At 37.9% G+C, this 13,996-nt stretch overlaps 1 protein-coding gene across 4 annotated transcripts in view; it reads left to right on the forward strand.

Annotated features, from left to right (window-relative positions):
* Positions 1–3,059: 3,059 nt before the first annotated feature.
* Positions 3,060–13,996, forward strand: part of RIMBP2 (RIMS binding protein 2) — a 535,198-nt gene continuing 524,261 nt past the window's right edge. For all 4 annotated transcript variants that reach the window (XM_074205265.1, XM_074205261.1, XM_074205263.1 and 1 more), the window contains exon 1: positions 3,060–3,303. In XM_074205265.1, the coding sequence (XP_074061366.1) occupies positions 3,295–3,303 (9 nt within the window). In that variant the 5' untranslated portion in view covers positions 3,060–3,294. The remainder of the gene's footprint in view (positions 3,304–13,996) is intronic.

Genomic DNA, 13,996 nt, shown 5'->3' on the forward strand with positions numbered 1-13,996 from the left:
CATGTCAAGTCAGCCAGCATTTATTTCTTTTAATTTTTTAAAAAACATTTTCCCCCAATTATATGTAAAATAATTTTTTTTAACATTTTTTAAAACAAGTTTTGAATTCTTCCCTCCCTTTTCTCTCCCCTCCCTGTTATAGGTTATACATGTTCAATCATATAAAATATTTCCATATTAGTCATTTTCAGCTTTTGATAGGCTCTATCCTAAGTCCCGAGGATTCAAAGAAAAGGAAAAACTAACAACCAAAACAAACCCTTGCTCTCAAGAAGTTTTCTGTCAGGGTGGCTAGGTGGTGCAATGGATAGAGCACTGGCTGTGGAGTCAGGAGTACCTGAGTTCAAATTACTTAGCTGTGTGGCCTTGGGCAAGCCACTTAACCCCATTGCCTTGCAAAAAACTCTAAGAAAAAAGTTTCCTGTCTAATGTGGGAGACATCATGGGCAAAAAAACTTGTTAAAAACAAAATATATACAGAATAAATTCAAGTCATTTTTAGAGAGGTTGCATTAGTATTAAGAGTGATTAGGAAAAGCTTTTTATAGAAGATGGAGTTTTAGTTGGGATTTGAAGGAATTCAGGGAAACTAGGAGGCAGAGATGAGAAGGGAACAGCATGGTGGATTATGGAGTGAAGTATATAGTGAAGTGTAAGAAGACTGGAAAGGTAATGGGGACCCAGCTTTTGATGGGTTTTAAAAGTCAAAGGATTTTATATCCAATCCTGAGAGTTAATTGGGAGTTTTTTGAATAGAAGAGCTGACAGGTTAAGACTTGCTCTTTAGGAAGATCACTTTTATAACTGGGTAGATTGGAGAAGGGAGAGACTGAAGCAGGGAGACCCACCAGCAGGTGAGCAAAGGTGGTGAAGACCTACACCAGAATGGTTAGAGGAAGGGGTGGCTAGGTGGTGTATTGGATAAAGCACCGGCTTTGGAGTCATGAGTACCTGGGTTCAAATCTGATCTCAGACACTTAATACCTAGCTGTGTGGCCTTGGGCAAGCCACTTAACCCCATTTGCCTTGCAAAAAAAAAAAACACCCTAAAAAAAAAAAGAATGGTTAGAGGAGAAAAGGCATTATACAAATAATGTTAGACAAAATTGAGCTGATGGGTTGTAGCAACTGATTGGGTATGAGGCAGGTAGGTGGGGCAGAGATCGAAAATTCTAGGATGGTATATTGGTAGCAAACTTGGTTGATTAGGAGGATGGTGGTGTCCTCCACAAAAACGGAAATTAGGAAGGAGATTTTGGAGGAAAAATTGTTCATTTTTCATTTTGAGTTTAAGATGTGATTGGGAGATCCAGTTTGAGATGTCATTAATAGGCAGTTGATGGTAAGACCAGGTCAGAAGTGAGTTTAAGGCTAGATAAGTGCACCTGAGGATTAATAGCATAAAAATGATCATGGAATCCATGGGAACTGATGAGTTTAGAGTATAATAGATGGGGAAAGGAAGAGAAGAGAAAAGAAGATGGTCCATGACATGTCCCTATGGCACACCCAAAGTTAATAGGGATAATTTAGATGAAAATTCACAAAAGGAGAAAATAGAGAAGTCAGGAAGGAAGCAGGCGAGAGTGGTGTCCTGAAACCTTAAAGAAGCAGAGTTTCAGGGAGAGGGTGACTAGCATAATCAAAGGCATAGAGAAGTTAAGGAAGAGGATTCAGAAAAAAGCCATTGGATTTGGCAACTAAGAGACATTACTGGCACCAAAGATGCAATCTCCCTGAATGATAAACTCATTGGGGCAGTTTGTTGCTTCAGTGACTTAGCTTGGAAAACTGTTCCTGATTAGCCATTTTTTGTTCAGTCCTTTCCAATCTAAAGACCATTCCCCTTGACAGGTAAAAGTAGTATCATCATTTATCATCAGTTACCAACTCTGTCATCAGTTATTAGTGTCCCACTCATCTAAGTATTTCTTGCCCCTTATAATTAACTTTTTTTTTAAACTTGGAAAGTATTTTGTCCAAATTCACATTAGAGACAGAAAAAAATGGAATAAAATTCCAACAAAATGGAAAATCTTTGTTAAAATTAACTTTACAGAGTAGGAAAAAAATGAGACACCAAGGTCTGGTGCAAAGTCATTCAAAGAAGTCTTATCTATCCAGATCAAAATTTTGAACATCTTATTCTTCATAACAGAGTTCCAAAGTTAGGTCCTTTGTTCATATATTTTTATTTTTTTAGAAAGATTTTATTTATTTTGAATTTTACAATTTTTTCCCTTCCCTTTTGCCCTCAGAAGGCAGTCTGTTAGTTTTTACATTGTTTCCATGGTTCTTAATATTTTTAAAAGAAAATTAAAAGAAGGCAATTTTTAGTTTTTGTTGGAGTTACATATTTTTCTTCCTTCCCTTTCTCTAATTGTTGATATCAAGTGAGCTAAGTTATATATGTATAACTATGTTCAACCTATTTCCTTACTAATCATTTTTAATTTAGCATCTTTAGAAAGTTGCCTGGAACACTTCAATTTAAATGACTTGCCAGTGATCACTGAGATACCCCTTTTTTTTAAACTGATGTTTCATTAAGAACAAACTCATATCTTATATAGAATTTTGAAAACTACATATTTGAAAAGACTGCAAACTTCACAGTGTGGGCCTCTTCTTTCCCCATCTAGACAATGAGGGGGTTGGATGTGCTGAGTGAGGTTCCTCTGAGCTTAAAATCTTATGATCTTATGATTTCGGGTGGGGAGAAGGAGTGAGAGTTTTGGGGGAAGGAATTTTGTAAGGCGTTGGGGAAAAAATATACTCAACAGGCTTATTTTAGAAAATCATTCTGGTGAGTGATAAAAAGAATAGCCACAGGATATTTAATAAGGTTTGGCCTTCTGGAAAAGCTTCAGAGAGAGCTATGAGCTGGTATTAAATGTTCTCTAATATTCTTCTACATGACTCATGGGCCAGGCTAAATATAAACATGCAGGGGTTCTTTTGACTTGGGTCAGTGGGCCAATCCTCGCACCTGGGAAGCAGCTCAGGTTTTTTTTTTTCTTTCCCTATGTTCAGTGATTGGTTTCTTTGCTACGAAGTCACCGGCTCTATTTTACAGAGCCCAAGAAAAGCATGCTAAGTCTGAGCCTGCAAAACAGTCTCAACTAAGAGAAAACTGGACTCCCCAAGGCCAAATAAACTTAAGGAAAAATAACAGTTCTTGAAATCAAAAGACAGCCCTCCAGAATTGGGATACACAAATGTTACTTGGAGGGTTAGTTTTGTTTTTCTTGTTAATTGTTGTTGGGGAACAGGATCGATTTTACAAGGAACAACATGGATGTGGTGAGTACCAGCAGGCCTCAACAGAGAGCTATTATCTTCTTTTAAAATATTTTTTATATTTTTAAACATTTTATATTTAAAACATTTAAAAAAATTTTTACATTTTTGGTCACATTCAGCAAAGGGTTGATTACAATGGGGTTGAATTTAGTGGCTAATTATCTGGTAGGAGTAGTTGTGGAAATGGATTTGATGAGTTCAGGGTAGTTAGGAAGAAAGATGAGTAGATAATTTGATTAATGTGACATCCTGTCCTGTTACTTTGGGGTTAAGGGAGATGTTGGAGAAGTGCTTTTCTTACTCCAGTCCCCCCACCACAGTCCCATTGTTTGGATCTTCTTGCAAGAAAGCAAAAATGACCTGATCTATAGGTGATCTGATCACAGTGCACTTTATAGAATGAGCTAGTTCTGAGAAAGTTGTGTTTTAATTTGATTAGTTCTTGCCCAAGGAAAGTCATTTGATGTGCACTTTTGTAAAATGACTTTTCTCAAGTGACTAACAATGCTTGATGTAGTTTTGAGACCCTATTGGATTTGAAAAGTCAGAGGAGGAATTTGAATTCAGGTCTTTCCTGATTCTGCTCTTTCTGTGACATAGCGCTGCCTCCCAATCTAAAATCCAAATCTCTGACCTAGAATTGGTGATGTCACCTCATACAGGCAATATTAATAGGTGTCCAAGCAGCAACCAGGGTTTCCCTGATATACAGAGATGTGTTCTAGATTTTGTGTCTGAAGAACTAGGTCCCATCCTTTCCTTCATACTGTGTGTCTTTGGGCAAGGAAGTTGTCCAAGTCAGTTGTGGTTGGATTGAATTAAATTAATATTAATTCAGTTCAACAAGCATTCTTTTCTTTTTAGGGTTTTTTTTTTTTGCAAGGCAAATGGGGTTAATTGGCTTGCCCAAGGCCACACAGCTAGGTAATTATTAAGTGTCTGAGACCGGATTTGAACCCAGGAACTCCTGACTCCAGGACCAGTGCTTCATCCACTGCGCCACCTAGCCGCCCCTTCAACAAGCATTCTTAAACATCTACTAAATGTAATAATTTAAAATAAATAAATGTTTATTAACTCAGCATATTTTTAATTATTAGCCAGTTAATTTATTTTTCCAACTACATGTAAAGATAGTTTTCAACAACCAATTTTTGGTAAGGTTTTGAGTTTCACGTTTTTCCTCCTTCCGTCTCTTCCCTCTCCCTCCCAGAAAGCAATCTAATATAGTTTATACATATATAACTATGTTAGACATATTTCCATATTAATCATATTATGAAAGAAGAATAATACACATTTCTTAAACAGCCACTATGGACAAGGCAGTGCTCTAGCCTTGCTGGAAGATAGAAGGGTCATGAATCACATGATCCTTGTTCACTAAAAACTTAAATTTTAAATATTGAAGAAGTGGAACAGCAAAATTGAGTCTACCCAAAAGAAAAGTTGGTTGACAGTTATTTTAGTAGTGAAGGACAGGAGCGTTAAACTCAAATAGAATGGTATTCATTCATTTTTCAGTTTTATCCAACTCTTGGTGACTCTATTTGGCGGTTTCCTGGCAAAAATACTAGCAGTTTGCCATTTCTTTCTCCAACTCATTTTATAGATGGAGAAATTGAAGCAAATAGGGGAGGTGACCTGCCCAGAGTCACTCAGCTAGTAAGTGTCTGAGGCTGGATATGAACTCAGGAAGATGGCCTGACCTCACTCCAAGTCCAATGATGCCACCTAGCTGCCACCTCAAATAGAAATAGTGGCCACTAATCTTTACATGCCCGGGGCCTCATATTGACCCCCAAACCTGCATGTTTGTATAATTCTATATTATTATTATTATTATTATTTCTACATCAACACATTAAAATAGATAGGCAATATATTTTTAAATTTCAATTTAAATTTTTTCAATTATATTTAATGATAGTTTTCAACATTCATTTTTGTAAAATTTTTCTCCCTTTCATCCCCTCACACTAGGATAGGGAGTAATCTGATAAAAGTTGTACACGTTCAATCGTGTTATACATATATACTCTCAAGAGTGTTGTGGCCACATATTATTTGTATGTTTGACATCTCTGGTGTTGGATAAAGAGTCAAAACAAATCATTTCCTCTCCTCAAAGAACATATTCTACTGGGTATGGGGAGAGGAGAGTGAATATAACCTATAATATTGATCATTCTCTGCTCTCAAAAATCTTATGTTCTACCGGGGTGGGGCCTTCAAGAGGAGGTGAAAATAAAGTTAATATGAGGTGAGGGAGAGCTTTGACAATTGGGCGTAATGTTGGTTAAGGAATTGGGATTAGGGATGGGGATGTGAGGGGGTTTCAAAAAGGCTTCAGGTTGAGTCTGAGTGAAAGCTTATAGGAGTTCTGAGAAGTGGAGATGAATTGGGAGTCCATTCCAAAAATCAAGGATGGTCCATACTTAGGTACAGAAGCAAAATATATTCCCTGTTTTTTTAAGGTTTTTTTTAGGGTTTTTTTTTTTTTGCAAGGCAAATGGGGTTAAGTGGCTTGCCCAAGGCCACACAGCTAGGTAATTATTAAGTGTCTGAGGCTGAATTTGAACTCAGGTGCTCCTGACTCCAGGGTTGGTGCTCTATCCACTGCACCACCTAGCTTCCCCCTTTGTTTTGTTTTTTTAAGAAAGATTTTATTTATTTTGAATTTTACAATTTTTCCCCTAATCTTGCATCTCTCTCCCCATCCCCCACAAAAGGCAGTCTCTTAGTCTTTACATTGTTTCCATGGTATGCATTGATCTCAGTTGAATGTGATGAGAGAGGAATCATATCCTTAAGGAAGAAACAAAAGTATAAGATAGCAAAATTATATAATCTGATAATATTTTTTTTTAAATTAAAGGTAATAGTCTTTGGTCTTTGTTCAAACTCCACAATTCTTTCTCTGGATACAGATGGTATTCTCCATTGCAGATACCCCAAAATTGTGCCCAATTGTTGCACTGATGCAATGAACAAGTCAAGGTTGATCATCGCCCCAATGTTGCTGTTAGGGTGTACAGTGTTTTTCTGGTTCTGCTCATCTCACTCAGCATCAGTTCATGCAAATCCCTCCAGACTTCCCTGAATTCCCATCCCTCCTTGTTTCTAGTAGAGCAATAGTGTTCCATGACATACATAGACCACAGTTTGTTCAGCCATCCCCCATTGATGGACATTCACTCAATTTCCAATTCTTTGCCATCACAAACAGGGCTGCTATGAATATTTTTGTACAAGTGATGTTTTTACCCTTTTTCATAATCTCTTCAAGGTATAGACCCAGTAGTGGTATTGCTGGGTCAAAGGTATACACATTTTTGTTGCCCTTTGGGCGTAATTCCAGGTTGCTCTCCAGAAAGGTTGGATGAGTTCACAGCTCCACTAACAATGTATTAGTGTCCCAGATTTCCCACATCCCTTCCAACATTGATCATTCTCCTTTCTGGTCATTTTGGCCAGTCTAAGAGGTGTGAGGTGGTATCTCAGAGATGCTTTAATTTGTATTTCTCTAATAATTAGTGATGTAGAGCAATTTTTCATATGACTATAGATTGCTTTGATTTCCTCAATTGTAAATTGCCTTTCTATATCCTTTGTGTGTTCCCTGTTTTAGAGACTACAAGATATAGGTCACTAACCTAAAGTATACATGTGCATGTAGTTATGATTTATACGGCAGAAAAAAGGAACATATATTGAAGTTTTACTGAATATTCTTTTTTTTATAAAACACTTATTTTAAAGTTAATTATTTTTAGTTGTTATACCCAGATGATGGGTTGAAAATAGTATTGCTGGATTTCAGTGGGTGAGTTACACTTCAGTTCTATATCATGAATTTTTCTTTTATTTCCTTCCTCCTCCCATTCCTCTGGTCTGCAGGGTTCAATACCTGGATCTTATGCTTGACTCTTCACTCTTCCTCACAAATATCGAATCATTTGTTTTTTCTAAATCTTGTCTTTTCCATCCTACTCCTTCTCTCTACTGTACCCACCACCCTAGTTTAGCCCTTCATCGCCTCTCTTTGATTATCATAGCTACTGTTAATTGGTCTCCCTTCCCCAAGTCTCTTCCTTGCCCTTGCCCTTGCCCATTGGTTATTTCCCCACAATAATATGGCCCTAGTTCATATTGTTGCCAAAGTGATTTTCCTTGAAAACAGATAGGACAATATCATTTTTCTACTCTATAAGGTCCAGTGACTCCCTATCAATCAGTCTCCTAATCAATCAATCAATCAATCAACCAATTTCCCTTGTTTAACCTTTAAAACTTGTCCACAAAAAAACATTTCCAGCTCTGTTCTTTACAGAGGATATTCCATTTTCCATCTTTCTTACTTTGCACTCACCATCATTCATTTGGGAATGTACTCCTTCCTCCATTATAAAATTCATTTCCCCTCAAGACATAGCCCAAGGACTCCCTTCTTCATGGAGCCTTTACTGGTCCTCCCAAATGCTTCTTTCCCTTCCTTTGTGTACTTAATTACAATTTATTTTAGATGTTGAATTCTTGTAGCAATGAAGGGTCCAGTTATCTATGTGAACTTGCTATTTCATACCCTTTTCTTTTTCTATTCCTAGTACTGAGTATAGTGCTTAAGTCATAAGGTTTAATGCTCTCCTCATTCACTCATTTGTTCATTCGTTGATTCATTGATTCATTCATTCATTCATTCCCCCTTTTAGACCTCCTTGTGAGTAGGGATTATTTCAATCTTTATACATACTATCTCTAGTCCTTAGTATACAGTAGGTACTTAATAAATGCTTATTGCTTGATTCATTCCTGCTCAACATCCTAAATGACTAGTGGCGGGTTTATCTTAAAGGGTCTATGATTTAATTTATGAAGTCTTCCTGGGTTTTCTCAGTGGAAGGAAAAAAAGTCTGAAATATAATAGAAAAAAACTGAACATTGACGGATATGAAGGATAATGAGATGGACACCCCCACTGATCTGAAATTAGAAGTTGAAACCATATCAGGAACAGAAATGTAACAGGATGTGGGGCAGTGGATCTTGAATCTTGTTTAGAGGGAATCCTTTTCAAGAACTTTTTAAACTGAATCTCCTGGGGGGTGGGGTGGGGTTAGAAAATGAGGTGAAGGTCTGAGGGAAAGTTTCATTTAAAAAGCATAAAACTAGACAAAAAAATGAATTTTTCTTTTCATATTTTTTCTTCATAGTTGCTCAGCTGTTGTTCAGTTAGTCATGTCCAGCTTTTTATGACCCTGTAGACCATCCTGTACATGGAGTTTTCTTGGCAAAGACACTGGGATGATTTGCCATTTTCTTCTCTGACTCATTTTTGCAGATGAGGAAACTGAAGAAAAGAAGGTTATATGATTTGCCCAGGATCACACAACTAGCAACTGTCTGAGGCTAGACTTGAACTCAGGTTTTCCTTACTTCAGGTTCAGTGCTCTATCCACCGTGCTACCTCCCAAGTTGCTCGGCTAGTCTGTTTTCAAAGAGATGTGAGGAAATTATAGTAGCTGATGTTCATAAAGCATCCCTATCTCACTTGATACAACAACCCTCGGAGTTAGATATTGTTACCATCCCCATTTCACAATTAGGGAAATTGAGGCTCAGAAGTTTTATGACTTGCCCATGGTCTTTTAGCTAGTCTCTAGTGGTCAGAGGAAAGACATAAGCCTTCTAACACCAATCCAACATTTTCTACTAAATCAAACTTGTACCACATTTATAAGGATAGCGCATGTTTATCTATGGTGGAGATGGCCATCTACCAGCCCCTGAGATAATTATCACAAATCAATAAACATTTATTAAGCTCCAACTATGTATAGGTTAGTTGCTAGGGGGTACATTACAAAGGCAAGAAATAATCCCTGTTTACAAATCATTGCAAAGATCTTTCAGAATTTTCTTACATCTTTGCTTCTGATCCTTGAGGGAAAAATAGCAAGCAGCTTGCAATTACTTTTATCTGGAACTGAAACAATTATTTTTCAATGTATTCATCAATAGTTTTCATTCTGGACATCCCAGGTAGCTCTAAGCCTTTTGGGGGCATTATTGCTATTTTGACATGTGATTTGAAGAAATGGTTCTTTTCATATCTCATTTCTGAGAATGGATGGGGTTTACTCTAGTCCAAGCTCAGTGTGTTGATTAAAAGATGATGGCCATGTGGATATTCTCAAAGACTTGACCCTTTCCCAGGAAAATTTCTCTAATGAATTGTTCATTCAATCATTCTCTAATGATGGTCCATTATGCCCTCAGTCCTATGCTAGGCACTGTCCCTGAGAGGGGGCAGGTGATCGCCCTAGGAAGTGATTTTCATTCATGGGGAGCTAGCTTATTGTCCGGATAAAAACTAAGCTAATGTACTTGATTCAACTAATAAAAAAATGGAAAGGGGGAGGGAAAAAAGTGTGAAACTCAAACTTTTACAAAAAAGATGAATGTTGAAAACTTTCTTTGCATGTTTTTGGAATAATAAATAAATTTAAATTTTAAAAAGTAGTAAAATGAAAATGAGGACTTGCCCTGTTTCCTCCTCAGGGTTATCCTGAAGGAAGCATGTTGTAAATAGAATTACAAGATCTTAGCACTTAGAAGGGACTCCAGGGATCATCTGGTTCAACCTGCACCTGAACATGAATTCCCTCTTCACTTTCTCTAATAAACAGTCATCTGGTCTTGACTTGATAAACTCTAATAAGGGGGAATCATAGCCTCCTGACCCAGTTCATTCTATCTTTGGATAGCTCTCCTGGTTAGTACTTATTACATAGAAAATTGAATAAGTAGTTGCCATTTGACAGGTAATACAAAAACAGGAATGCAAAGAAAGGCCAAAAAAAAACCACCCCACCATTCCTATCCTAAACAACCAACTGAATATGGGATATGTCAACAGTGTTTATTAAGGGCCTATTATGGTTGTTGTTCAGATTTCTTATGAACTTATTTGAGGTTTTCTTGACAAAGAGATTGGAGGAAAGTGAGGCAGAGTAGAGTGACTTGACCAGGGTCACTCAGCTAGTAAGTGTCTGAGGCCAGATTTGAACTCATGAAGATGAGTCTTGCTTAATCCATGCTTAGTATTTAAAAATAATTTAATTAAATTAATTAAAATTTTTATTTTTTTAATTTGTGCTTCTTAAATCATCAGCTTCAGAACTAATCCAGGAAATGTGACAATTAGCATTAGCACAATCTGTCATAAACCTGATAGAAATTGATGACATTTAGATCTAAGAGAAAAATTCTGACTTGGCTAGTTAGTAGAGAATAATTCAAAAACCTATTTCTAGTTATTACTAACTAGTACTTAGCTTAACTAGAAAATAGTCTATTATTTCTTTTTTTTTTTAAGGTTTTTTTTTTTTGCAAGGCAAATGGGGTTAAGTGGCTTGCCCGAGGCCACACAGCTAGGTAATTATTAAGTGTCTGAGACCAGATTTGAACCCAGGTACTCCTGACTCCAAGGCCAGTGCTTTCTCCACTACGCCACCTAGCTGCCCTATAAATAGTCTATTATTAACTAGCTATAAAAGACATATCAACCTCTCTGTTCTGTTAATGAATCTCTAGTATTGGGGTATCTGCCCTAGCTACCTCAAAAGGTAGTTGTGAAGACCATCGCACCACCCAGTTGTCCTGTATAACAATATAATTGGACGGTGTTTATCCTTCATTCTCAAGGAAGCCCATGACATCAGGGAGGTGATGCAAGGGAACTGGACTTGAGTGAGGGGGTGCTGTGCTTAGTTACCAGCTTCACTTTCTCCTCCAGAACTATCGAGTCCAGTAGCCACATATGAATTAGGATGGCTGGATGTGAGGCAATCAGGGTTAAGTGATTTCCCAAGGTCACACAGCTAGTAAGTTTCTGAAGTTGGACTTGAACTCAGGTCCTCCTGCCTCTAGGGCCTAGATGCCCAAATGGAAGATAATCTGGAAAGGGGAGACATTAGTTACTGGAGGGTCAGGAAGAGACCTCGTGTGGAAGGTGTGAGTTATTTACTAAATCCTGAAGGAAGCCAGGGATAATTAAAGGTGAGGAAAGAGCTCCAAATATGAGGCGTAGCCAAGGCAGAGGCAGAGATGGAAGATGGGATATCCTGTGAATGAGCAATAATAGTAAAACCAGTGTAGTTTGTGTTTGGGGGAGTTTCTGAAAGGAAATAAGGTGTAAGAAGTCTAGAAAAACAGGAAGGAGTCACACTGTAGAGATCTTCAGATTGTAGAGAAGATTTTATATTTGATTCTTGAGGAACTAGGAAGCCATTGGAGTTTATTCATTAGGGGAGTGATATGATCACACTTGTATTGGCAGTTGAGTGGAGGATGGGTTGATGGTGAGGCAAGGAGACCTATTAAAAGGCTATTTAAATAGTCAAGGGAAAAGTACTGAAAGCTTTGATTCAAACACATCATAAAGGTAGAAATGATATGATTTGACAACAAATTGTGTATGCAGAGTTAGTAAGAGTGAGGAATTGAGACTGATATTGAAGTGGGTTCCTTGGAGAGAAGTGGTGTCCTTCCTTAGTAATAGGAAATTCTAAAGAATAGGATTTTGAGGAGAAAAAACAACTGATTTCTATTTTAAACATGAAATATTTGAGATACTTCTGGACATCCAGATGATGTTTAAAATTAGTAATATGGAACCATAGCTCATGAAACCACATAGGTAAAGATCTAGGGATAGTTTCCATTGAGATGATAACTGACTCCAAAACAAATGATGAGCTAAGTGACATAGGATAGAGGGGAAGAGAGAAATGACCAGGACTAGTCTTGGGAGATGGACATCCACTATTAGCTGTTTTGACATAGATGAAGCAAAGGAAACTGGAAAGGAGAGTTTAGACATCAGGAGGAGAACCAAGAAGGAATAAAACCAGGAACATCTGGAAAGAAGAGATTATTTGGGAGAAAAGGGTGATCAACATTGCCAAAGATAGCAGAGCGGTCAAAGAGAATGAGGTTCAAGAAAAAAAATGAACCCAAAGGTTTGACCGTTAAGAGATCAGTGGTGATTTTGGAAAGACTAGTTTCTTTTAAATGGGCCAGATTTCAGAGGGTTTAAAAGAGAGTGATAAAAATTTTAAAAAAGGACCACTTCATTCCTTTCTTAGTCTGACAGAACAGCCAATCAGTGTTTGGGTTTGAATTATATGGTGCTGGAAATAGCTGCATAATAATTATAACTAACATTTACATAGTGCTTTAAAGCATGCAAAATGATTTACAAATATCTCATTTTATCTTCTGAATAAGTCTGGGAGATAGTTGCTGTTATTTCTCCCATTTTACTTATGGGGAAACTGAGGCAGATAGAAGTTAAGTGACTTTTCCAGAGACACACATAGTAACTGAGACAGATTTGAACTCAGGGCTTCCCTGATTCCAGGTTTAGTTCTTGATCTCCAGTATCCTCTAGCTGCCCCATGAGAATAAGGATTAACAACTTAAATCCTAGAAATAGTTATTGAAGGATATATGGAACAAGGTGGTAATCACAGTCTCATGGTCCATCCCCAGCTACTCTGAAATGGAAGTTCCCCATTAGAATGTAAACTCCATGAGGTCAGAGCTTGTTCCACTTCTTTCTCTGTATCCTTAATGCTTAACCTGATGTCTGGAACGTTAAAATTTCTCTTTGATTGATTGACCCTTGAGCCCACACCTGGAGTATTTGGGGAATTCTGTTGTTATCAAATGGGTTTCAAGACACTGCTCTACTGACTTCCCTTTGTTGCCTTAGAATCTCACTGGGAAAGGAAGCATCCAAGAAGGCAATACTTGGTCCAGATCATTAGATGCAATGGTGATTGGTCAGTCTTCAAATACTCCATCATTTTGAAGCTTGTATCCTTGTGGCTACTCTCTATTCGGTCTATGAGCAGCACCTATGAAGATCCCTAGTCAATGAGTAGAGGCGTCTCCTTTCCTCTTGGGTTCTGGAAAGCCCAGTGTGTGTGTATAAATCAACCCATTTTGTGATGAGCTAATGAGCAGAAGGTGAGTTCTACCTAAGAGAAGGAATTGTGTTATCCCATCCACATGTGAAACAGATGTTCACGGATCACCTTAGGGTTGGGCATGGTTCCATTAAGTCCATCTCAGACTGAATACAGGATTAACCTGGTCTAAGATGGCCTTAGAATCACCTTTATGGTGAAACTTTAAGACTGGATCTTGGGGCAACGAAGGAAGGAGAGAGAAGGGGCACATGCCTGTCTCAGAAATGTAAGAGATTGGGAAAACCAGGGAATACAAACGTAAGCCTGAAGACAAGGTTTAAGACCTGCAGTTGAACTCCCTCTCCAAATGGTAGGGATCTTAGGGACCATCTAGTCTAACCTCTCTCGTTTTACAAATACAGAGACTGAGGCCCAGAGGTGTAAAGTTATTTTAATCAACCAATAAGTAATTAATTGTTAAGTTCCAAAAGAAATGGCAGCTAGGTGAACCAGTGGATAGAGCACCAACCCTGGAGTCAGGAGGACCTGAGTTCAAATCCTATCTCAGACTCATTAGCTGTGTGATCTTGGGCAAGTCACATTATCCTGATTTTCCCACATCCAGGGCCATCTCCCATCATCCTGATTCATAGTTGGCCACTGGACCCAGATAACTCTGGAGGAGAAAGTGAGGCTGGTGACTTAGCCCAGCCGCC

The sequence above is a fragment of the Macrotis lagotis genome, chromosome X, assembly GCF_037893015.1.
Source record: "Macrotis lagotis isolate mMagLag1 chromosome X, bilby.v1.9.chrom.fasta, whole genome shotgun sequence".
In the NCBI taxonomy this organism is placed as follows: domain Eukaryota; kingdom Metazoa; phylum Chordata; class Mammalia; order Peramelemorphia; family Peramelidae; genus Macrotis; species Macrotis lagotis.